Source organism: Rhincodon typus, chromosome 27, assembly GCF_021869965.1.
Source record: "Rhincodon typus isolate 14 chromosome 27, sRhiTyp1.1, whole genome shotgun sequence".
Taxonomy (NCBI): Eukaryota; Metazoa; Chordata; class Chondrichthyes; order Orectolobiformes; family Rhincodontidae; genus Rhincodon; species Rhincodon typus.
In genome coordinates this window covers 32817188-32841980 of record NC_063358.1, presented here as the reverse complement: position 1 = coordinate 32841980, position 24793 = coordinate 32817188, and the positions used below count along the sequence as shown (strand labels likewise).

The 24793-nt window shown below is 42.0% G+C and overlaps 1 protein-coding gene and 1 long non-coding RNA gene across 3 annotated transcripts in view; one reads left to right on the top strand and one right to left on the bottom strand.

The window, feature by feature from the left end:
* gnl2 (guanine nucleotide binding protein-like 2 (nucleolar)) overlaps positions 1-16542 on the bottom strand; it is a 54131-nt gene extending 37589 nt beyond the window's left edge. The window contains exons 1-4 of one of the 2 annotated variants that reach the window (XM_048612983.1): positions 16398-16542; positions 8641-8719; positions 6722-6816; positions 2629-2768 (exon numbers count right to left, since the gene is read on the bottom strand). In XM_048612983.1, coding sequence (XP_048468940.1) covers positions 2629-2768; positions 6722-6816; positions 8641-8719; positions 16398-16461 — 378 coding nt within the window. In that variant the 5' untranslated portion in view covers positions 16462-16542. The remainder of the gene's footprint in view (positions 1-2628; positions 2769-6721; positions 6817-8640; positions 8720-16397) is intronic. The other variant, XM_048612982.1, reaches the window with a different exon arrangement.
* Positions 16543-16568: 26 nt separating this feature from the next.
* Positions 16569-23424, top strand: LOC125486263. The gene is made up of 2 exons (XR_007264932.1): positions 16569-17199; positions 23003-23424. It is a non-coding gene; the product is annotated as an uncharacterized LOC125486263 (long non-coding RNA).
* The last annotated feature ends 1369 nt before the right edge of the window (positions 23425-24793 follow it).

Sequence of the window (24793 nt, the reverse complement as noted above, 5' to 3'; positions counted from 1 at the left end):
GGTTTCTGCGCCATGGCTAATCTACAGATCAGGTATTATTTGAACATTACAGGGAACTCATCTTTGGTAACTAACTTGAACATTAGCAAGAAAAAAATTCTTCCACTTTTGGAATAAGTTGAAAAGTGCAAAGAAAATGCATAAAAACACAATACAGAAGATCACACTATTTGACAAATGACAAAATTCACTAGCTACACAACTAAAATGTCCTCACATGATTAGCATGGAGTGCTAAATTATTTCACAAATACTAGAGCAGTTTTGCTATAATGAACAATGACTGAAAAATAAAAACTGGAATATGCTACTGAATCTCACTAGCAGTATTTTAAACAGTTCCATATCTGAAGAGTTAGCACATTGTGAGCTCTATTTTCAGGGCTGACAATGATTTCTAACTACCAAGAGGCAAGGACCTCTATGACTGCTTAAAAAAGAATGATTTGGCAAAAAGTATCAGCACGCCTTACTTATTTTTGCTTTTGATTAAATTGCGGCAAATGCTGAAGGGCAAAAGAAATCTTAAAAGTATTATCTCACAAATTCCTTTGAAAGAAAACTCTGCTATAAAAGGAATTAGTCATGCATCTTCTCAAAAGTTCTAAAGGCAGGACTCTTGAATTATTCCAAATGTGACAGCATCAGGATAAAATGCTTTTCTCAAGACAAGTTATACCTAGTACTGAATGTGACTTCAAACAAGACACAACTGTCACAAGGCTAAAGCATATGATACTATGGAACAGCCTCACACAAAGATGCATTCAAAAATACAGCAGTCCAAAAGCCACAAGTTGTATTCTTGATTAAAAGAACAAGTTTAAGTTGTTTCCAGTCAGCAGAGTATTTAGGCCGACCCAGGAGAGCAATTTAAACTGTTTTTCCAATTAGGATTTACAACTTGACTTTTTAGATTTCTATTTAGAAATTTAAAAAAATATCTTTGACACTGCATTTCCTCCAGAGTACATTGCCAGCATGAAGGAAGTACAGAATTTGCATCATCACTGCCAGTGAATTTCACAGCAAATGTCTTCAGAGTTTACACTGCCAAGAAATTGTACACAAATGTCAGGTGACTGAAATGTAAAAGATCCAGAGCATTTTCTTTTTGACTAAGGTTTCTAGATTTTGGATTTTAACATAAGTAGCGATAAATCTAGATGCTGCAAATACTATCCACTTTAAATGCAACATTGCATTCAAGTTTCCATTAACAATGGTTACCAACTGATCAGATTCTGAAATTGTAAGGATTGTCCTCCACGTCCTTATCCCAGTGGATGAGGAACTCCTTTCAAAGGCTCAATACAATATTTGTCCATGATCTTCACTATATAAAAAAAATGCAAGAACAGTACATAGTACGCCCCCTGTTTTGACCGTACAAAAGCCTCTGACTGTCAGCTTTGAAGGTTTATGAAGTATCTTCCTCAAATTTGGCTGTCCTCAAAGTTGTCAGGAGTTGCCACCTTCTACACAACAAAATGCAAGTTGTGATCACAAATCCTAGCTCAATGAAATCTGGCCTTAAAGCAAGGTCATGCCATTGCACCAACTCTTCTACATTTTTTTTGTTGCATCTCATCTCCGACGAATTAGCCACGTAGAATCATTTTTAGCATAGACAGGAAACTGATCAGATTGCACTTGCCTTCAATATAAAACCGTACCAACCTCTTAGAGCCTCAGTGAGCTCATGCAGGTTATATGTGTGCAGTCATAAGCCAAAATCCAGGTTGCGTCAATTCCCTGACCAAAGTACGTGAGAAATGGGCCTTTTAATTAACACCAGGAAAACTAACGAGTTTTTCCAGTCATCTCTGATTAAGATTATGTTGAGATATTGTAAAGCATGGACCATCTTCCTGACCTCAGGAACATCCTCTCAACGAAGGCAGACACAAATAACAAAATTCATGATCACCTCCGTTTGGCCAACTTAGCCTCTGGCTGAGAATCAGGATCTCAGACCCAAAACTAAGGCTATTGTGTACCAGGCCACAGTGATCCCCACACTTCTATCAGCTTCAGAGAGTTGGGTAACCTTTTAAATTACTTTAAAGCGGTACACAAATATCACCAGCAACACCCAGTGGCAAGAAAGCTGGTGCAATAGCAGCGCTGTCTCTTAAGTAAACTTGATCAGCATTGAGGTACTGATCACACAAAACCAGTTTTGCTGCAGAGAACACGTCATTCTTATGCTGACAACAGACTCCTGAAACAATTTCTCTACTTGAAATTTGGCCACAGTTGGAGACTCCCAGGAGGGCAGTGGAAATACATACTGATTTCTTCAAAACCTTCCTGAAAAGGCAAAACATACTATAAACAAACTAAAACTTGTGGCCGATCAAAGCAAAAAGGCACCAAACAAAAGATGTTTATTCAACTTGTGTAGGTGAAGTGGAGACTTTTAAGGAAGTGCACAAACTTCTAAAACAACCCATCTACCCAGCATGCGAAGTACCAGCTTTCCCACATACAGCAGAGTCTGTAGAATGAAACTACATTCATCTCAGCACCCACTGAACTAGTGAGGACGCAAGTCAACCTTGATGACCAAGGTTCATCTTAAGAAGAAATTTATATCTAATCAATAAAAGAAAATAAATAACTTACGTGAGGCTTGATTCGGTCATTGAGGAGGGACATTGGAAGCTTGGTCTGCTTCATAACTACTCTATAAGGGTCTTTCATCACATTGCCCATCTCATCTTGGAACCTTTGCAGCAAAGACTGTTTTATTACACGAGTGTTAGCTGTTCACAAGACAAAAAGATTTTACTAGTATATTATTGGCCTTTTGGAAGATTGTTTTTCAAAAAAAAAAAAAACTGCGTGGTACATTACTAAATGATCATGAATTCAGGGAGCTCACATGCCCAGATTTCTGCTCTTGGAATAGCTATTACAGTATGGGAGATAGTCCCAGCAGAATTCACTGCACCAATTCAACATTTCATCTGAAAGATGAACTGAGATCAGGGATTTAAGTGAGGAAATTCTGAACGCAAGATTAATCCTTGGAGCCCTTTTGTGGGACAGTGGTAGTGCCCTTTTTCCTGGACCAGGAGGTTTGGGTTCAAGTCCCACCTGCTCCAGAGGTATGTAACAACTTCTCTGAACAGGTTGATCAGAAAAGTAGGTTAAATAAAACAAAATTCCAGTTAACCCTTAGAGCCCTCTAGTGGCACAATGGTAGTGTCCCTACCCTGGGCCAGGAGGACCAGGTTCAAGTTCCATCTGCTCTAGAGGTGTGCAATAAATCTCTGAACAGGTTGATTAGAAAATATCTTCGGGTTAATCCTTTAAAGGACTTGCACTTGAGCACCAATAGGCACGGCTTATAGTTTAAAAAGCTGTACTATTTGAGAAATGAATGGGATTTAAAATGGATAAATCCCAGGACCTGATGACCTTTACCCATGTTGAAAGAGATGTCTATAGATATAGTAGTTGCACTGGTGACCACCTTTGCAAACTTCTATGAATTGTGCAACAGTACCTACAGGCTGAAAGGTTGTAAAACATATCCTCACTGTTTAAAAAAGGGAGAAAGAAAATCGGCAACAACCTGTTAAGCCTGATGCCAGTAGTAGGGAATTATTATGAAGGATTGATTATTGGTGGTTAGAAGATATTGTTCTCAATGGACAGTGTTAAAATGGACTTATGAAGCAGAAGCCATGTTTCACAAGCCCGAAGTTTTATAAAGGTATTACTAGTAGAGCCAATAAGGACGTGGTGCATTCTGATTTTTAGATGTCTTCTGTTAAAGTCCCACAGAGGAGACTAGTAATTCGAAACTGAAAGATGAAGTTGAGAATAACATTTTGGTTAGGTGGTTTGGTCATGCTAACAAATTGCCTCAGTGTCCAGGGATGTGCAGGCTAGGTGGGCTAGTCATGTTAAATGTGGGGTTACAAGGATGGGATGAGTCTGGTTGGGATGGTCTTTGGAGGGTGGACGCAGACTCAGTGGGCCGAATGGCCTTTTTCTGCACAGTAGGGATTCTATGATTTTATAATATTGGGATTAGTTAATAGGCAAAAAAACAGGGAAATGGAATAAGTGGGTCATTCTCAGGATTGTCAGACAATGACGAGTAGGATACCACATGGATCAATGCTTGGACCAAGGTGATCACCACCTATATCAATAGTTTGACTACAGGGACAATCTGTCAGTTTTCTAAGTTTGCAGGTGACACAGAATTATGACAGTGGAGAAACACATAGAGAGGCTTCAAGGAACTTAAACAGGCTAAGTTAGCAACAGCACAGCAGAAGGGATATATGTGGATAAGTGAGACATTATCGATTTTGGTAGGAGGATTGAAGGTACAAAGTACTGCTTGCATGATGAGAGATTGTAAAGTGTTGACGTGCAAAGGGACCTAGATGTTGTTCTTCTTTAGTCAATGAAAGCTAGTATACAGGTGCAGCTAGCAATTTACACGGCAACAGGATGGCAGTACAGCAGCAAAGAAGTTTTGCTTCACTTGTCTCGAACAGTGGTGTAACTGCTCCTGGATTGAGTGCAGTTCTGGGCTTCATGCTCAAGGACATACTTACCAAACTGGAAGCACAGCAGAGGTTCACCAAACTCTGTGGTTGGTTCACTCGCCAAGCTGGTTCGTTAGTTTGCAGACGTTTTATTACCCTGCTGGGTAACATCATCAGTGCAGCCTCCAATGAGGTGCTGTTGTGTTTTCCTGCCTGGTATTTAAACTCTGGGGTCCGTTGGAATTGGTTATCTCATTTCTGGTTTTTTTTTTGCAGTGTTGTATATATATGGGGACTAATTCTACATATTTTTTGATGGGCTTCTTGGTGGAGAACCAAGCCTCTAGAAATTCCCGCGCTTGTCTCTGTTTGGTCTGTCCTTGGATCTTGATGTTATCCCAATCGAACTGGTGGTTCTTCTCATCCGTGTGAATGAAGACGAGTGAGTATTGGTCATGTCTTTTTGTTACTAGTTGGTGTTCATGTATTCTTGTGGCCAGTTTTCTTCCTGTTTGTCCAATGTAATGTTTGTTTCAGTCTTCGCATTGGATCTTGTATATCACGTTGGTTCTGTCCATTTTGGGTAAGGGGTTTTTGGTTCGAGTTAGCAGTTGGCGTAGGGTTGACTTAGGTTTGTGTGCCACTCTGATGCCCAACGGTCGTAAGAGTCTTGCGGTCAGTTCGGTATGTTCTTGATGTATGGTAATGTAACGAGTGTGTCAGGGCGTACTGTATCTTCCTGTTGTTGTTTGTGTGATAGACATCGTCGGACTCAGCTGTTCGGTATCCATTGTCCTTAAATACTTGATAGAGGTATTCTTCTTCATTTTGGCATAGTTCCGGGTTGCTGCAGCGTATTGTCGCTTGTTTAAATAGTGTTTTTATGTAACTCTGTTTGTGGATGTTGGGGTGGTTGCTGTTGAAATTCAGGGCTTGATCAGTGTGTGTGGCCTTTCCGTGTACCTTTGTCAGAAATTCCCCGTTGGCTCTGCATTCTACCATGATGTCCAGGAATGAGAGCTGTTCATTCTTTTCTTCTTCCTTCGTGAATTTGATGCCGGTGAGAACTAACGAACCAGCTCAGCGAGCGAACCAACCACAGCAGCCATAACCCGAGCTACAAATCTACTCAAGAACCTTGTTCACCAGACTCATTTCTGGATGGTGAGATTGCCCTAGGATGAGAGAGGGAGGACACTGGGCAGGTTTTCTCTGGAGTTTAGAAGAACGAGAGATGATCTGATAAAAACTTACAAAATTCTTGAACAAATAGACAGAGTAGATGCAGAAAGGATACTTCTCCTGGTTTTGGGGTCTAGAACCAGAAAGAGAGAGTTTCTGAATCAAAGGGATATAATGTGGATAAGTGAGACATTATCCATTTTGGGAGGAGGATCAAAGGTACAGAGTGCTGCTTGCATGATGACAGATTGAAAAGCCATTAGATAGAAATGAAAAGGAATGTCTTCACTCAGGGCATGGTAATACTTTAGAATTTTCTACCCAAAAAGGCTGAGGACATTCAATCATTGGTTCAAGATGGAGACAGATTTCTAGTTAGCAATGACACCAAGTGGTATTGAGATAGCACAGGAATATGGCACAGTATTGATAATCAGCAACGATTTACAATGGTGCAGTAGGTTTGAGGGGATTGAATAGCCTTTTCTTGCTCCTATGTTCCTTCACTCCCAGTGACTCCTGCTCCTAAGTTTCTAATATATCAAAATGCACTATTTTTAAAAAAAGTGAGTTTACACAAAAATATGCTCAAATTTATTTGTTCCATGTGTTTATATTAAACAACAGGGTTTAAGCTACTTTTAAGCTAATAAAAAGTCTCATATCCCTGGCATTGACATGTGTAATACCTTATTACTCAATCATACTTAGATCGCAAATGCTACTTTGTAATAATTATAGGTTGTACCAACACCAGAAAAGTCTGAACAGAAAACAAATGTTCTCACGTTTCATCTGAATCCCTTTGACTTGTACTATTGCTTCAAATCCCTCCCATCTTTAAGAAACTAAAAGACAGATTTTAGTTGCAGTTCCTGCGGAGGTCCAGACAATAAGTCTGCTGCTGACTTCAGCTACCCAAACCAAGTGAACGTAGTCAGTTATACATGCCAGCACAGCACATGCATCAAACCAACCATACCCATTATCTTCCTGTATCTTCTGCACAGAAAATATGAACTCACCAAACCACTTGATATTTGGCTCCACGCGGGCAGTAGTGCCAGATGAAACTTTTGACTGGAATTGCAAGGGCTTGATGACCTTTCCTGCTTTGTTTCTTAAAAAAAAACCATTAAGTATAAAATGATTCTACACCGAACAATTAGTAAACCTTGAAGTAGAACAAAAGTACAATTAACAGATCAAGTCATAAGCAGTTTGACAGTCCAACTTTCCTCAAGATGCACAATCACAGTCTGGGCAGAAAAGTGCAAGCATTCTTAATGAAAACTGTAAAGTTGATAAACCATAAGAAGTCAATTACTGAATACCACTTAAACTATCCCCCATTCAAATGCAAAAATTATTTTAATCATAGGGGCACCACTTCAGAAACCATATTAGAAAGTACATCAATGGTAAACCTCCACTTTATCATACAGCTGAGGGCTCAATGTAACTCAATAATTACCTGCCAGGTTTCTCTACACTTTTGAGAGCTAACTGCAACAGGCCCTTTGCTGTAAGTTCATGCAATATCATTGCTAAATTTCAGAGGCCTGCACTGTGTAATATCAACACTGTGTAATATCAAACTTGCGTCATAATCACATTAAGCATGTCTGCAGCATTGCCTGTGAACCGTGCATTTGTATAGGCTGTTTAGCTCTTTTGTTTTTAATTTTTACAATTTAAAAGAAAAACAAAAAGCTTAGCTTTTTAAATAAGATCAATAGTTATTTGCTAACAACTGTTTCTCAAAGTTTAGATAAAAAGATTGAAAGTAGATACAGATTAAAAGATACTTTATGATGCTTTTAAGAGCTGTCTATTATCATTGCAAGCCTATAACTTGTTTAAAGATTCTCTTTCAAAGTGAAGGGGCTGTAAACTTGAAGTTGCAATTCAGAAGCTGTGATGGTTTCTGCAGGCTTGTTTAATTCACCTTTACAGCACACAAATGATGGCCCTAACCTGGGTCAATACAACAGCTCTTAGCTGGATTGCTGCCATCTCTTCTGGTTGAGAACCTCTCTCATTTTGACATTCAGAGCTCTTCTTGGTGTTCTATCTTTAAAATAATGTGACACAGAGACTTACACAGAGTGAACTTAAGATGGCTACTATCTTAACTTTTAATGAATTATTGGTCCATAAAGTAAACACAATTAAGTTGGAATTCCATGAGGGTCCTTCATGTTTCCTGCTTTTATCTTGGAAATTTGAATTTTCACATTAATAAGCACCTATTGTGTTGTCCAAGGTTCAACTGACTTTCTTTGAGGCTGACGTTAAAATACACTGCAGCCTGTCTTGGAATGAATCAACACGGCAGTAAAGTGACACCTGAGATCTTCAAGTTGCCTTGTCCATCTAAAAGGTCAAATTTAGCTTTATAATATGTGCATTATAATGAAATGGTTGTGATGCTGACAAGCCCCATCTGTAGTACCATGCAGAAATAGTAGGAACTGCAGATGCTGGAGAATCTGAGATAACAAGGTGTAGAGCTAGATGAACACAGCAGGCCAAGCAGCATCAGAGGAGCAGGAAGGTTGACGTTTCGGGCCTAGACACTTCTTCAGAAATCTGTGTTCATCCAGCTCTACACCTTGTTATCTCTGTAGCACCATGCATTAGTGTTTCATCTCACATTGGTGACTACTTAAATCATGAAAAGTTGGAGGTGTTTTTCCTAATTAAAAATTTCAGTTGATGTCATAATTTAGAGTTTACTATAGTCCTTTTAGCATTACTCTTCTCTTTTCTCCTTACTCTATCACTCCTTCACAAAAATACAGTAGATCAATTAAGTTTAGGTATTATCAAATTGTGGAATTGCACCGTCATTGTGTATAAGGCGATTAGGTATCAACTGTGATACAGAAATTCTAAAAATGCTAGACGGCTGAATTTTGCAACAAACAATTAGGATATCTACCTTCGTTCTTTCTGCCTGTACATATTGAGACGTTTAATAGTTGCCCGGTCTCTTGTATGGCCTCCATCTTTGGGCCGATCTGCTCAGAAACAAAAGTACCATTAAAACACAAACAACAGACTGATACACAATACTTCAAGCAGCCCAAAACAAAGATCAAAGTCCATTTCTGATAAATTCTGTCACTTTGTCACTAAAGAAATTCTAAATTACTGAAATATTTGAATTAAGAAATGTAAACATAGCAAAGCTGAATTAGGTAACTTTTAATTTTAAAAATTGCTGTAGGACATTAAGATTTTAAAGCTGTTTCTTATCTACATAACATATGTCTTCTAACCACAATGGATGTTATAACTGGCTAGCACTATGGCAGGATTTAACAAAACACAGCTTTCTGTGTGCAAAGGAAGAGAAGTCAGAAATTAAAGGACAGCATTGTTTGCTGTTTCAGACTTTTACATCAAAAAAAGTATCTCCAACAAATCTGTAGAAATCTTAGACTTGCCACGCACCTTGCTAAAATCCCAGTGATTTAATTAATGACTGGGATCTACTTCATTGCCAGAGCGCTTGTCAATTTTTATAGTGTGGTACTACCTTAGAGAAGGATAGGTAAGGAAGTGAATAAACAGCAATATCATGCTACTGATTCATGCATACCAAAAAACTAGGCACACAAAAATCATTCAAATCCACTTGATGTAAATGCCACACAGTGCACACCATTAAATCTACACTGTTGTACAAAGTAGGAGCAGAAATAGGCTATTTGGTCCATTCAGACTGCGTAGCCTCTTAATAAAATCACGAATGATCTATTCGAATTTCAAATTCGACATTTCCATCTACTCCAATAACCTTTGATTCACCTGCCTAAGAGGAACCAATCTATCTCTGCCTTAAAAATATTCAAAGATCACCTACTTCCACTGACTTCCAAGGCAGGGTTCATTGAAGTTGCACAACCCTTGCACAGCAAAAAAAAAAATTCTCTGCAGCCTTGTCTGCCTCAAGACCTTTGGGGATCCTAAATACTTCAAAGCAAGTCACCTGTCAGTCTGAATGAAAATAAGTCAAGCCTGTTCAATTTATCCTCATTAGACATTCATTCACTAATTCCAATATCAATCTAAAACTTCCCCTGAATCGTCTCCAACTCATTTAAATTCTTCCTGATTTAAAGGAGGCCAAAATTGCACACAGTATTCAAGATGTGTTTTTATCGATGCCTTTTATAACAGAAGCATTACACCTTACTTTTGCATCGATTCCTCCCACAATAAAGGATACTATCTGATTAGCCTTCTTGATTATGTGCTGTACTTGTTTGTACTTTGTATGACATGCACACAGATCCCTCTCCTCTGGGAAATTCCACAATCTTTCTACATTTGCCTTTTTATTCTTCCTGCCAAAGTGAACTTTACATTTTCGCCACACTGTACTCCATCTGCCAGATATTTGCTCACGCACTCAAACTGTTTTTGTAAACCTACAATCCCTTATGTTTACTTCATAACATAACTATCTTGGTAATGTCTGCAAACCTAGCTACTATACCTTTGGTCCTTCATCCAGGTCACTGATGTAAATTGTGAAATTTTGAGGACTACAGCGCATACCCTTGCAGAATCCCACTCATTACATCCTGGCAATCAGACAGGGACTCATTTATGCATACTCTTTTCTGCCAGCCAACCAATTTTCTATCCATGCATCTGTGTTATCCCTATAACATGAGATTTTAATTTCTGCTTGAACCTTTGATGTTACATCTTATCAAATGCATTCTGGAAATCCAACACAGGCTCCACAGTCCACATTACTCCTTCGAAGAAGTCTATATAAATTAAACATAACGTTCCTTTCACAAAGCCATGCTACTTCTCTCCAAATGCCATGAGTTATTTTTTTCCCAATTGCCCAGCTATGACCTCTTTCAAAGATTGATTTTAAAACCTTTCCCATGACAAATGTCTAGTTAACTGGCCTACAGTTTGCTGCTTCCTAGCCATCTTGAACAATTATACTTGCTACTTTACAGTCTGATAGAAAATTTTCTGAATCTAGGTTAGCACTGCTGCCTCACAGTGCCAGGGACCCGGGTTCGATTCCACCTTCGGGCGACTGTCTGTGTGGAGTCTGCACATTCTCCCTGTGTCTGCAAAAGTTTCCTCCGGGTTCCTCCCACAGTCCAAAGATGTGCACGCTAGATGGATTGGCCAGGCTAAATTGCCCACAGTGTTCAGGGATGTGTAGATTAGGTGGGTTATAGGGGGATGGGTCTGGGTGGGATGCTCTGAGTGTCGGTGTGGACTTGTTGGACCGAAGGGCCTGTTTCCACACTGTAGAGATTCTATGATTCTATGATAGATAATATTGGAAAATTAATAGGAGTGCATCTACTACTTCCTTTAAGAGCCCAGGATGAAGTCCACAGCTCCGTCAGTCTGCTTAGTAATGCTTCCCTTGTGTTAGCAATCTCACCAAGCTCCTCTCCCACTTCCACCTCCTGATTTACAGCTTTTAAGACTTTTTGTGTCCTCAACAACAGAAGCAAAATATTTGTTCATGCAAAGTAAGAATTTTGTTTCCACACAACAAGTAGTTAGGTTGTGGAATGAATTGCTTAGGCATGTCATGGAAGTAGATTCAATTGAGGCACTCAAGAGGGTCTTGGATGATTATTTAAAGAGACAATATGCAGGGTTAAGTAGAAAAGGCAGGATGACTGACTCTAAGTTAAAATATTCAGAGCTAGTGCAAACATGATCAGCCAACTGGCCTCCTTCTGTACCGTAACAATTCTGTAATGTAAATCCCTCTCCACAGGCTCACCTTTCCCTCTCAGTCATCTGCCCAGCTGCACAATTCGTCACTGTTCTTTAATCCTGGCGTCCAGTACAATCCACATTTTAAGAGCAACAACACTGGCAGCAATGCTATTTGGTGAAGCTTTTGGCCATCTGTCCAAATATGTCCTTGCATGGCTTGTCATATTTTGTTTCATTTTACCCAGGAAACACCTTGATTTACTTTAGAGGAACTATATAAATTTGCACAACAAACAAAAACATAAACTGTTAGACAAACTCAGCTGGTCCGGCAGAATCCACGAAGACAAATCAGAGTTAACATTTCAAGTCAATTGACCCTTCTTCAGAACTTGAAATGTTAACTGTTTTCTCCTTATAGATGCTGCCAGACCTGCTGAGTTTCTCCTGCAACTTCTGTTTTTGTTTCAGATAGCCAGCGGTCACAGTTCTTTGTTTTATTATATAAACATGCCATTTTTGTTGATAACCAGGTCTTCATTGTTATCAAAAAGCAAAAATAGCAATCACGCACGTTCACATATGAATTCGGTCACACTACAAAGACCATAAACAATGCACCCTAAAAGAGATTTTACATACCCTCACCATTCGGATTCTCAGGAGAGAATGGCCAAATATTTAATTGGTAATTGAGGAGAGGTGGATCCACCTCTCCTCAAATTAATTCCTCCCTAATTCCAAGCTGTCATCACGACTTTGCAGCACTCCTGAGAGATCAGGCATTCTTATCCACTACAAGCAGTAAAATTTTATCTTAGTTAGATGACTGCAGTGGCAATGACAATGACAGTGACAGTGACAGTGAATCACTCATCAGTACTGGGTGAACTGGGGATGGGGCAAGAGTAGTGAAACAAAAACAAAGTTGCTGGAAAAGCTCAGCAAGTCTGGCAGCATCTGTGGAGGAGAAAACAGAGTTAACGTTTCGGGTCCGGTGACCCTTCCTCAGAACTGATGGTGGCTGGGAAAACGTCAGTCTCTATGCAGAAAACAGGGAGGTGGCTGGGGTAGGGAGTAAACGATTGGATAGAGCCCAAACAGAGAGAAAGACAGTTGGACAGACAAAGGAGTTGCTAACGATCAGGCTGGGAGGGTGAATAGTTGTTAATGAGGACTGTTAGTGACTAACAACAGATGGTGTGTAGTGGCAGGCGATGTGGGGTGGGGGCTGGGACATGAGAGAGTTTAGGCCTTAAAATTATTGAACTCAATATTGAGTCCAGAGGGCTGTAGGGTCCCCAAGTGGAAAACGAGGTGTTGTTCCTCCAGCTTGCACTGGGCTTCACTGGAACACTGTAGCAAGCCGGAGACAGAGATGTTGGCCAGGGAGCAAGGTGGTGCATTGAAGTGGCAGGCAACAGGTAGCTCAGGGTCCTTTTTTGCGAGCAGAACGTAGATGTTCTGCGAAGGGGTCGCCAAGTCTACACTTCGTTTCCCCAACGTAGAGGAGACAACATTGTGAGCAGCGAATGCAGTAGACTAGATTCTTGGAAGTGCAGGTGAAGTGTTGCTTCACCTGGAAGGTATGTTTGGGCCCTTGGATACTGGGGAGGGAGGAGGTAAATGCGAAGGTGTTGCACCTTCACCGGTTACAGGGGAAGGTGCCGTAGGGCTGTGGGGAGGTGTTGGGGGTGAAGGAAGTATGGACCAGGGTGTCCCGGAGGGAACGGTCCCTGCAGAAGGTGGACTAGGGAGGGGAGGGGAATGTGTGTCTGGTGGTGGCATCTTGCTGGAAGTGGCGGAAATGGCATCTGATGATCTTCTGGATGTGGATGCTGGTGGGATGGTAGGTGAGGATAAGGGGAACGCTATCGCTGTTGCGGGAGGGAAGAGAAGGGGTGAGGGCAGAAGTGCGGGAGATGGGTCGGACCCGATTGAGGGCCCTGTCGACAACGGAGCTGGAGAATCCTCGGTTGAGGAAGAATGTGGACATTTCGGAGGCTCCCTAGTCGAAGTTGGCCTCATCTGAACATATGCAACGGAAACGGAGGAACTGAGGGAATGGGATGGAGTCTTTACATGAAGTGGGGCGTAAGGATGTATAGTCCAGGTAGCTGTGGGAGTCGGTGGGTTTGTAATGGATATTAGTGGCCAGTCTATCCACAGAAATGGAAACAGAAATGTCGAGGAAGGAAAGGGAGGAGTCAGAGATAGACCAGGTGAAAGTGAGGGCAGGGTAGAAATTGGAGGCGAAATTGATGAACTTTTCCAATTCTTGACGAGAGCGGGAAACAGCACCGATGATATCATCGATGTATCAGAGAAAGTTGTGGGTGGGGGCCGGAATAGGACTGGAACAAGGAATGTTCCACGTACCCCATGAAGAGACAGGCATAACTAGGGCCCATGCGGGTACCAATGGCAACCCCTCTTACCTGAAGAAAATGAGAGGAGTTGCAAGAGAAGTTGTTGAGGGCGAGGACAAGCTCAGCCAAGCGGAGGAGGGTGGTGGTGGGTGGGGTTGGTTCAGGTCTTTGCTCCAGGAAGAAGCGGAGAGCCCTAAGACCCTCCTGGCGGGGAATGGATGTATAAAGGGATTGCACATCCATGGTAAAGAGGAGGTGGCTGGAGCCGGTAAACTGGAAGCTTTGAAACCGGCATAAGGCGTCAGATGAATCATGGATGTATGTGGGTAGGGATTGGACCGGGGGGGAGAAGACTGAGTCAAGGTAGGAAGAGATGAGTTCTGTAGGGCATGAGCAGGCTGAAACAATGGGTCTACCTGGACAGTCCTGTTGTGGATTTTTGGCAGGAGGTAGAAACAAGCTGAGCGGGGTTGGGGGACTATTAGCTTGGAAGCGGATGGGGGGAGATCACCGGAGGAAATGAGATCCGTAACCGTAGTGGATACAATGGCCTAATGTGCCATGGTGGGGTCATGGTCCAGGGAAAGGTAGGAGGAGGTATCTGAGAGCTGGCCCTCAGCCTCTGCAAGGTAGAGGTTAGTACGCCAGACAACAACAGCACCACCCTTATCGGCAGGCTGGATGACAAAGTTAGGGTTAGATCCGAGTGCAGTCAGTTCAGAGGGAGATAGGTTGCATTTGTTGAGAGGGGCAGTGAAATTGAGGCGACTGATGTCACGTCGACAGTTCTCAATGAAAAGATCGAGTGCAGGTAAACCGTAAACCGAACCGTAGTGAAACAAAGACTGCCTTTGGGAAATAAAAGATAAAGGGCATGCCTCAGTAGAAGGATAAAATGGGACCATCGTTAATTACAAGCTGAGAGAGGATGCTCAATCACTGTAAACTGAACAAGGTGTGTGTGTGTGTTGATACACTGTCTTATATGAAATAAGCCCCACAATTCTGGCATTAGCTTGGAGAGATTCTGCTCAACAACACTCTTAACATGCCTCAGTTCGCGTACTGTTTATTAGTAGATGCATACAGTCAAGAATATCTCAAGTACCCTACATTTTTAAATCCGAAACTACCCAATTACAAAATTATAGTAATACAGTCCAGCAGGAAGCCATTCAGCCCATTGTGTCTGTGTTGGCTGCTGTTCTGTTTCCTTCAGCTATATATCCTATCTGCTTTTAAATGTTAATACTGAGCCTGCTTCCACCACCCCTTCAAGCAGTACATTCTATATCACAACTCACGAAAAAGTGCTCAAGTTAGGTTGGGTTCTCTTCTGTGTCCTCTGGGTCTGTTCTTGTAATACTACAGCACTGGTATCTAACTGGCACCTTGTGCACAAGTGTCCTGTACACATGAAACAAGACAAATACAATCCTACCAATTACCAGGCTGTCAGTCTACTCTAGACCATCAGTAAAGTGATGGAAGGTGTCACCAACAGTGCTATCAAGCAGCACTTACTTTGCCATAACCTGATTACTGACACTCAGTTAGGTTCTGCCAACATCCCTCAACTTCTGACCTCATTACAGCCTTTGTTCAAATATGGACAAAACAGGTGAATTCCAAAGGTGAGGTGGGTAGCGACAGCCTTTGATGTCAAGGCCACATTTGACTGTGTGGGGCATCAAAATGCTCCAGCAAAATTAGAATAAATGGGAATAACAAGGTGTGGAGCTGGAGAACACAGCAGGCCAGGCGGCATCAGAAGAGCAGGAAAGCTGACGTTTCGGGTCTGCACCCTTCTTCAGAATAAACGGGAACTGGGAAAGGAAAAATATCTGCTGGTTAGAGTTATATCAAGCGGAAAGGAAAATGATGGCTGGAGGTCAGTCGTCTCAACACCAAGACAGCATTGTAGAAGTTCCTCAAAGTTGTATTCTAGGCACAACCATTTTCGGCAATGACCTTCCTTTCAACATATGTCAGACGTGGAGATATTCGCTGACGGCTGCATAATATCCATCATCATTAATAACTCATCAGAAACTGATGCAGTCCATGTCCAAATACAGCAAGGCCTGGGACAATATTCAGGTTTGGGCTGTTATGCTGCAAGTCACATTCACATCACACAAATAGGAGGGCAATGAACATCACCAATAAGAGAGAATCTAACCATCGTACCTTGACATTCAATGACACTACCATCACTGAATTTCCCGTTATCAACATCCCGGGGTTACCATTGACCAGAAACTGAACTACACAAGTCATGCATGGGCTACGACAGCAGATAAGACACTAGGGTTCCTGCAGGAAGTGACTCAACTGCTCAAAGCTTGGTTCATCATCAACAAGTCAAGTTAGTGGCATGATGGAATAATCTCCACTTGCCTGGAATGAATGCACATCTAACAGCAAACATGAAGCTGGACAGTTAAGGGCACAGCAGCCTATTGGATTTGCACCACATCCACAAACATTTGCTGCCACCTCCATCTCTTCTCTACCCCTCACCGGCAGCCCCCCTCCCCCCCTTACAACCCCTCACCAACACGCCCCCTCCCTTACAACCCCTCACCGGCACCTCCCCTTCTCCCCTTACCGGGGTTAGTGCTCGATCTGGACGGGTTAACGGTCCCGCGGCCCCTATACGCGGGTTTCACCATGCTGCCCCTACCGCCGCTGCTCGAGCTCCGCCGCCGAACGCAGGCCTCACGCGGCCCTCAGTCATCATCACCCTGCGACCACTGCCGCACACGTCATCGCCCTGCGACGTGAGGACTTTGACAACCCCATCTGAGAGGCTTGGAGACAGCCAGGACGGCAGGTGGTGGAAGCTGGAGTGGATGAATGTGGAGCTGGAAACACACAGCAGGTCAGTCAGGCAGCATCCGAGGGGCGGGGAAGTTAACGCTTCCAGCCGAAACCCTTCGTCAGGCCTGGGGAGGGGAGCCCAGAAATAAATAAAGTGAGGGGAGTGAGTAGGTGAGATGGAGATAGGTGGATGCAGGTAGGGGAGCACTGTCCAACCACAATAACCCCTTACCTGCATCACCAGCTTCAAAATCTCTCCACCCCCAACCTGTCCATCTTCCTACTCACCTATCCTTCCCACTGACCAACCACACTAACCCCCTACCTGCATCTACGTATCTCCATCTCACCTACACTCCCCCACCCTCCTCTCTCTTTTTATTTCTGGGTTCCCCTACCCAGCCCTAGCGAAGGGTTTCGGTTCGAAAAGTTGACTTCTGTGCCCCTCGGATGATGTCTGACCTGTGCTTTTCCAGCTCCACGTTTAACGACCATGTGTGAGAGGCGTAGGATTTGTTTTTCCAGCTAGTTTCATGTGTGAAAGCACAGAAAATTCAGCAGCTGCAGCAGAAAGAGAAATAATGTTTCAGGTTGTTTACCTTTTTCTCATTCTTGATGCTCAGGACTAAATCATTCTTCATTGTAAAAAAAGACGTTTGCATTTTGTAGCAACTTCAAGATAAGTGCTTTGCAGCCAATGAACTCCTGCTTGATGCGTGGCCATTTCTGCATTGTAGGAAAGAGCCCAGCAAATTTTTGAGACAATCATCCCCCGTTCCCCGATTCCACCCCCCCATCCCACTTCTTTGATTGCTCTGCCCTGATTTTCCTTCCTCCCTAAATCTTACTCCCTCTCAGATTCCCTCTCACCCTGAATCCTCATTGCTGATTCCTCCCTTTCTTGATTCCCACCTTGCTGCTTTCCCTTCCCTGGTTGCCCTCTTCCTGAGTCCCTCCAATCTGACATTCTCACTCCCCAGTGCTTCATCCTGTTTCAAAAGCATGTGCATGCTTCAATGCAAATGCTAAATGCTGCATTTGTGTATGATGCCGTGTGTAGATTCTACGTAATGATGTAGTGTCTAGAATTGTATGCATGCACATTTCAGGATTAGCATGCATGCGTGGTTGTGGGTGTCAGCAGATGCTGCCTTGTATCGAATGTTATGTGTCATATTTACTCAACATCACATCTTAAGGGGAGAGGGTGATTATTGATCGTTATCTGACCATTCTGATACATCTAGCTGGATTGGCTAAATTAAGACAACTGAAAGATGATCTTTTCAGAGGGAGCATTGTCTTGCGTGTTAGAAATTCTGCAGTAAGAGCACGTCTGCTGAGACAGAAGTTTAATATCTGGACAACTATTGACACGTGCAGAAGCTCTGAAATTGTCCATCATATGCCTGATTATATTAATGGAAAACGGGCAAAGTTTTGCAATACTCTGAAAAGCATTTTACGGCAAATGAAAGCAACAGGTTAGGAAAATGGAAGAAATATTTGCAGTAAAGCTGACAGAAAGATCAAGGGCAGGATATAAATATTTGCAGAGGATGTCATGTAAGTAGAAGCATGTCCAACCTGGACAGCAGTACTCTAACTGCAAGAAACTATTACTTGGCAGACACATGTTTAGTTAGCAAGAAGCAAAAGCCTCTAAGGATGGCTCTGGAGAAATATCATCTTATGATTATTACAAATTACACTGCACTATATAACAGGTTGATATTGTCAGGTCTTGAGGTGATAAATAGATTGCAACTGTTAGAGTGATGACTGCAGAAAGAGAGCATCAAGTCAACATGAAATGCGTGGTTCTTTGTCAACATCAACAGCTTCACAAATCTGTGTGAAGTCACCTAAGACAATGATCCAAAAATGAAGCCTTTGAAGATAAGATTAAGGATATATGATGGAACTATACATATCCCAAGAGGGTAAATGAAGCTGAGAACCTGATACAATGGGAAAAGTGAAGGTCTGAAATTTTAGATGACAAACATTAAACAAATTCCACTCATTTCAGCTCAGGCATTTCTAAACCTTGGACTAATAATCCTAAATGTACTTGAAGAGATTTGCAACATTTCACAGACAGCTAAACTATTGACTGCTGAACAGATTCTAGAAGATTACAAAGATGTCTTTACAGCTCTTAGAATACTTCTTGGCAAATATTGTCTGAAAGCAGGTGAGGACCTAGAAACTATCATTATCACTAAGGAGGCATTGCTGGGCAAGCTAATGGGGCAAAAGGTAGACAAGTCTCCTGGCCCTGATGAAATGTATCCCAGGGTACTAAAAGAGGTGATGGGGGAAATAGCAAATGCATTAGTAATTATGCACCAAAATTCACTGGACTCTGGGGTGGTTCCCGCAGATTGGAAAACAGCCAATGTGACACCACTGTTTGAAAAAAGGAAGTAGACAAAAAGCAGGTAACTATAGGCCAGTTAGCTTAACTTCGATAGTGGGGAAGATGCTTGAATCTATCATTAAGGAAGAAATAGCAAGACATCTGGATATAAATTCTCCCATTGGGAACACCCAGCATGGGTTCATGAAGGGTAGGTCATGTTTAACTAATTTGGTGGCATTCTTTGAGGAGATTACTTGCATGGTGGACAATGGGGAACCTGTTGATGTAGTCTATCTGGATTTCCAGAAGGCATTTGACAAGGTGCCACACCAAAGGCTGCTACATAAGATAAAGTTACACGTTATTACAGGTAATGTATTGGCATGGATAGAGGATTGGTTGACTACTAAAAAGCAAAGTGTAGGGGTAAATGGCTAGTGGTGTGCCTCAGGGATCAGTGATGGAACCGCAATTGTTTACAATTTACAGAGATGATTTGGAGTTGGGGACTAAGTGTGGTGTGTCAAAATTTGCAGATGACACTAAGATGAGTGGTAGAGCAAAGTGTGCAGAAGACACTGAAAGTCTACAGAGGGATATAGATAGTCTTGAGTGGGCAAAGGTCTGGCAGATGGAGTACAATGTTGATAAGTGTGAGGTCGAAATAACAGCAAAATGGACTATGTTTTAAATGGTAAAAAATTGTAGCACGCTGCTATGCAGAGGGACTTGGGTGTTCTTGTGCATGAATTGCTAAAAGTAGGATTGCAGGTGCAACAGGTAATTAAAAAGGCAAATGGAATTTTGTTTCTCATTGCTAGAAGGATGGAGTTTAAAAACAGGGAGGCTATGCTGCAGCTGTATAGGGTCCTGATGAGGCCACACCTGGAGTACTGTGTGCAGTTTTGGTCTCCTTACTTGAGAAGGGATATACTAGCACTGGAGGGGGTACAGAGGAGATTCACTTGGTTGATTCCAGAGTTGAGATGGTTGGATTATGAGGAGAAACTGAGTAGGCTGTGATTGTACTCATTGGAATTCAGAAGAATGAGGGGAGATCTTATAGAAACATATAAGATTATGAAGGGAATAGATAAGGTGGAGGCAGGGAGGTTGTTTCCATTAGCAAGTGAAACTAGGACTGGGGGCATAGCCTCAAAATAAAGGGAAGCAGATGTAGGACAGAGGTCAGGAGGAACTTCTTCACCCAAAGGGTTGTGAATCTGTGGAATTCCCTGCCCAGTGAAGCGGTTGAAGCTACCTCGCTGAATGTGTTTAAGGCAAGACTAGATAAATTTTTGAACTGTAAAGGAATTAAGGGTTATGGTGTGTGGGTTAGTAAGTGGAGGTGAGTCTCAAAAAGATCAGCTGTGATCTTATTAAATGGCGGGGCAGGCTCGAGGGGCTGGATGGCCTACTCCTGCTCCTAGTTCTTATGAAAGCGGACAAGAATGTGAGAGCAATACAGCGTCTGCTGAGGAAAGTTCCCAGCTACCACCAACTCCAGTCTGAAAGACAAAATAGAAGAACTGGAAAAGAGGGTAGTAATCAAACAAGTGACAATTCCTTTAGACTGGATTATCAGAATGTTATAAGTGAATGAACCTAGAAAGCTGAGAGTATGCACATTTCCAAAAGACTTCAGTAAAGCTTTGAAGAGACCTCACTCCCCTTGCCAACCATTGAAGAAATTTTGGCTCAACTTGCCAAGGCAATCGTCTACACTGCACTTGTTAGAATGGTCACTGGCAAGTTAAGCTGAATGAAATCAGCAGTTTTCTAACTACTTTCTGGCTGCCATTGTGGGAATACTGGTGGTTTCAAATGCTTTTGGCATTTCGCTGTTCCAAAAGAATATCAATGCAAACAGCAGAAGAAAGTCGATGATCTTCACAGACTGGAAGCTGTTGTGGTTTAGCTGCTAATTTTTAATTATAGAAGACATAGCAGTCCCTGGTAACAATTTGAAACTGAACAAAAACAAAGGTATAATTAAAATGCCTGAAGTCAAGTACGTAGGTCAAAAACTGACAAAAAATGAATCTGACCTGGATTCCGACAGGTGAGAACTGTAGCAGAGAAGCAGCAACGAACAAATGTGAAAGTCTTACAGTAGTTTGTTGGATTCGTGACCTATGTAACAAAGTTCTTCCGATCTCTTCTAATATATCTCATTCTTCTATTTGTCATCAGTGTTAAGACCGTGTCTTATTTCCATTCCTTTTAAATTGTAGACCTTTAAACCAAGTTCTAAAAGTCATGTTTAGTGAAGCACAATGTGAATTTCATATGGTATGGTTTTCTTTGTGAAAAGGGGAATTTTAGAAGGGGTGGAGTTTAAGTTATGGAGAGTTATAAGTTAGCAATTCATATTGCTAATTGCCATTGCTTAAAGACACCTCATTCATAATGTTATTTTCTTGTTCAGTATAGTAACCTGATGAGCTTTTTCTTTTAACCTGAGTTGATCAGTCAGGTAATTGGGAGACTTTAGATAGTTGGACTAAATATTTTCACATGTGCGATGACTCCGAGAATAGGGGGACTTTGGTTTCCAATATACTACACAAGTGAGTCATGAATTAGTGTGAACTGCCATTCAAACTCACTGCTAAAGACGTGCAGTGGTATTGGAACAGAGCAGAAAGCAGCTTTTGCTAGAATGAAACAACCAGAGATTACAATACCACTGCTGAAGTACTGTAATCTCAATGATAAAGTTCCCATGCAGCGTAATGCCATCAAGACAATACTTGGAACAACCTTCAGGCAGCAAGGAAAACCGGTTACATTTGCGTCCTGAAGCATTAATGGAAACTGAACGACACCACACTCAAATAGATAAAGAGTACTGCCCACGACTGTAGTGATTGTATAGTTTAATCCTTACAGCTTCTTGAAATGAATGCAATGACCAGGCTGCAAATCAGAACCCTAGTTTTCTTTGATTGGCAGAATAATCAACACATTGGGAAATCAACCCTCGTTCACTGAACAGTACAGAGGGCATGCCAGAGGCAGCACTAAAAATGAGGCCTCAATCTGGTGAAGCTTGGTCGACTGTGTACCAAACAGTGGACACGACTTGCAATAGATGGAGCTAAGGATCCCACAACCAAAAGATCAGATTTAAGCTCTGCAGTCCCACTGTCCAATCTAGTGGAGTTGAAACTGACTTTTTAATCCCTGTCCTTGTGCACAAAATGTGTCTGCAGTTTAGGACATAGTCAGGCGGTGGCTTGCTGTTGAGCAGGAGGTCGTCAGCCCTTCATTATCTTTGTTGGCACAGGAGGTCACAGCCCAGTTAAAAGTATTTTTGGATAGCTTTAGGTATTGCAACCAATCAGTCTTTCTCTCTCGGCAGCCACTTAATTTGCATCCACAGCCATTTTGGCTGTATCAGGCTTCTTTTACAAAATCCTGTTGGAATTAATGGCTAAAAACACCCATAGTATTTTGGAATTCTAACCTGTCATTGTAACAGTGAATAAAAAAAAAGACCCTTTGTTTGATGTAAGTGTGTAATACTTAAAAGGACAGAGATGTAAAACACACATCCCAGTCTGAAATAAAACAGAGTAAGCATTAAGAAATGCCAATTATTCTGACTGAAGAATCAAATTTGAAATGTTGATTCTTTCCTCTTTACGACTATTGTACATGATTTGACTTAGTGTATTTCACTGTGTTCTTCTGCAGTGCTGAGCAATGTGGGAGATCTCGCAAGCAGTCATCTGGAATGCATCACATAAGAAAAGTGACCCAAAACCAGGTGTTGCAGACTAAATTTGATCATTAGTAAATGTGACTGAGGAGTGTTATAGAGTAGCATTGCAATGAATATTATATGAGATTTAGAGAAGTGTAGTGCCACACACCATGCAGAAGAGTTTTATTACATTACTAATGGAGTCTGCATGGAATTGCTATGTCATCAAGTATGATCCCTCATACATGTCTCTATTGTCTTTGTGTAGCTACATCCCTGACTCTCCTCCATTTCTTTGTTTTCTCTACCTTTCAAACAGGTGCATGGTGAGCAGGCATGACAGAGGGGAGAGCCCATGAGGCTGCAGGCAGGCCAGCAGGGGGCATGCATAGACTTCAACCTCAGTGGATGCAATGCTGGAGTAAGTGACTTAGTCACACACTGCCAGGTTGTATTTTTTGATGTGGTTACTGCAGTAGCTGAGTTGCAGTGTACATTTTCTTCTGGTGCATGTGAGATCAGCCAAGACAACCTTAGGACTTCGCTGTCAGTAAGTGGTAGCCAGCAAATGGGGAAAGACATCTGCTTAGGGTACTGGATTGGCTTTAAGGTTCGAAGTGAAGAGTGGATCCTGTCCAGCGTCATATGTCAGCAATGGGGAGGAAGCATGTGATGGACAGTATTGTGAAATACTGTGTACAAACATTGATAACATTAAAAATAAAAGGATGACAACTTAAACCAGTAGCCAGCTGTGATACGCAGGTGTGATACTCTTGACGTCAAGAGTGAAAATCTCAACAAAAATAAATTAAAGCAACAAATATACACTTTCCATGGCCTTGGGATACTTTACACCCAATTAAGTGCTTTTGAAATGTAGTTATTGTTGTACTGTCTAAAATGCAATTGCCAATGTTACACAGGAAGCTCCCAGAAAAGAAATAGTACAGCCAAATGGATAATGGACTGGATTTTCAACGATTGGTAATCTCATGCGAAATGCGACTCTGGCCTTCTGTTTTTTTTTGTAAAAGAAGGGAGATCTGCTTTTCTGAATGGAGATTCTACTCCGGGCTCCCTCCGAAATGTGGAGCCGTGCTTCCATTCTGACAATTCTTTTGTAGTGTAGAACTGTCAGGGGAAGACAAACCACCCACAGACCCTGTCCATAGTAGCAAGGTAAATGTGATGTTTAGGTGCTGGGAATGGGGACTGGTTGGTAGTGGTAGGGTACCAAATGGACTGGGGAGAATGGATGCCAGTTGGGAACGATGCCAGCTAAGGATGGGGAAGGAGGCCAGGGTAGAGTGGCATATGAGTAGTGTTCGGGTCCTAGCTGGATAGAATGCCAGCTAGGGATGGGATAGGGAGCCAAGTAGATTGGATTCCAGGGTTCAAGGTGGAAAGGTGATAGTACTCTGGATTCTTCAACATCGCTGAGATAGCAGGTAGGGCCTGAGTTTAAGCCATTCAAAAGACAATGCTGCTCCTCTTCTGTACTGCAGTGTAGTGTCAGCCTAGACTTAGTGGTCACGTCCTGACTTGAGCCAAGAAATATCTAACTCCGAGACATGACTCCTGACAGCTGAACCATTTCCCTATACCTTCGAAAATATCTTCACAATTGTGAGGTGCCAGATATGTTCTGACTCCAGCCCATTTGCAGATTTACAGCGCCACACAATACAATGGAGGGATTCCTCAGTGTGCAGATGAAGACAGCAGAAACACCTTGAGTCTCCTATGATGATTGCTTTTCGTCTCTATCTCCTCCACCCTTTTGCACCTGGGCTCTGGGTTGCTCTCCCCTGAGAAACCGGCACTCATTTTCTAATACTGAAAAAGTGTTCTTGAGTGAGATGCACTCTGAGGCTTTCTTGACTCTTTGCCTTGTTTCGACACAGGGATAGAAAGCAAGACTAAATCAGACTCACTAACATTAGATTATCAACGCAGTGAAATTAAAATGTTTGATGACCCTGCAAGTTGTCCAATTGTTCCTAACAAAATTTTAAGAATAATTTAAAGAAAAAAAATGACAATTATTAGTACTGTAACTTTAGTACAGCAAAGCTAAAAAAACAAGGTAATCTAATTAATGTCTATG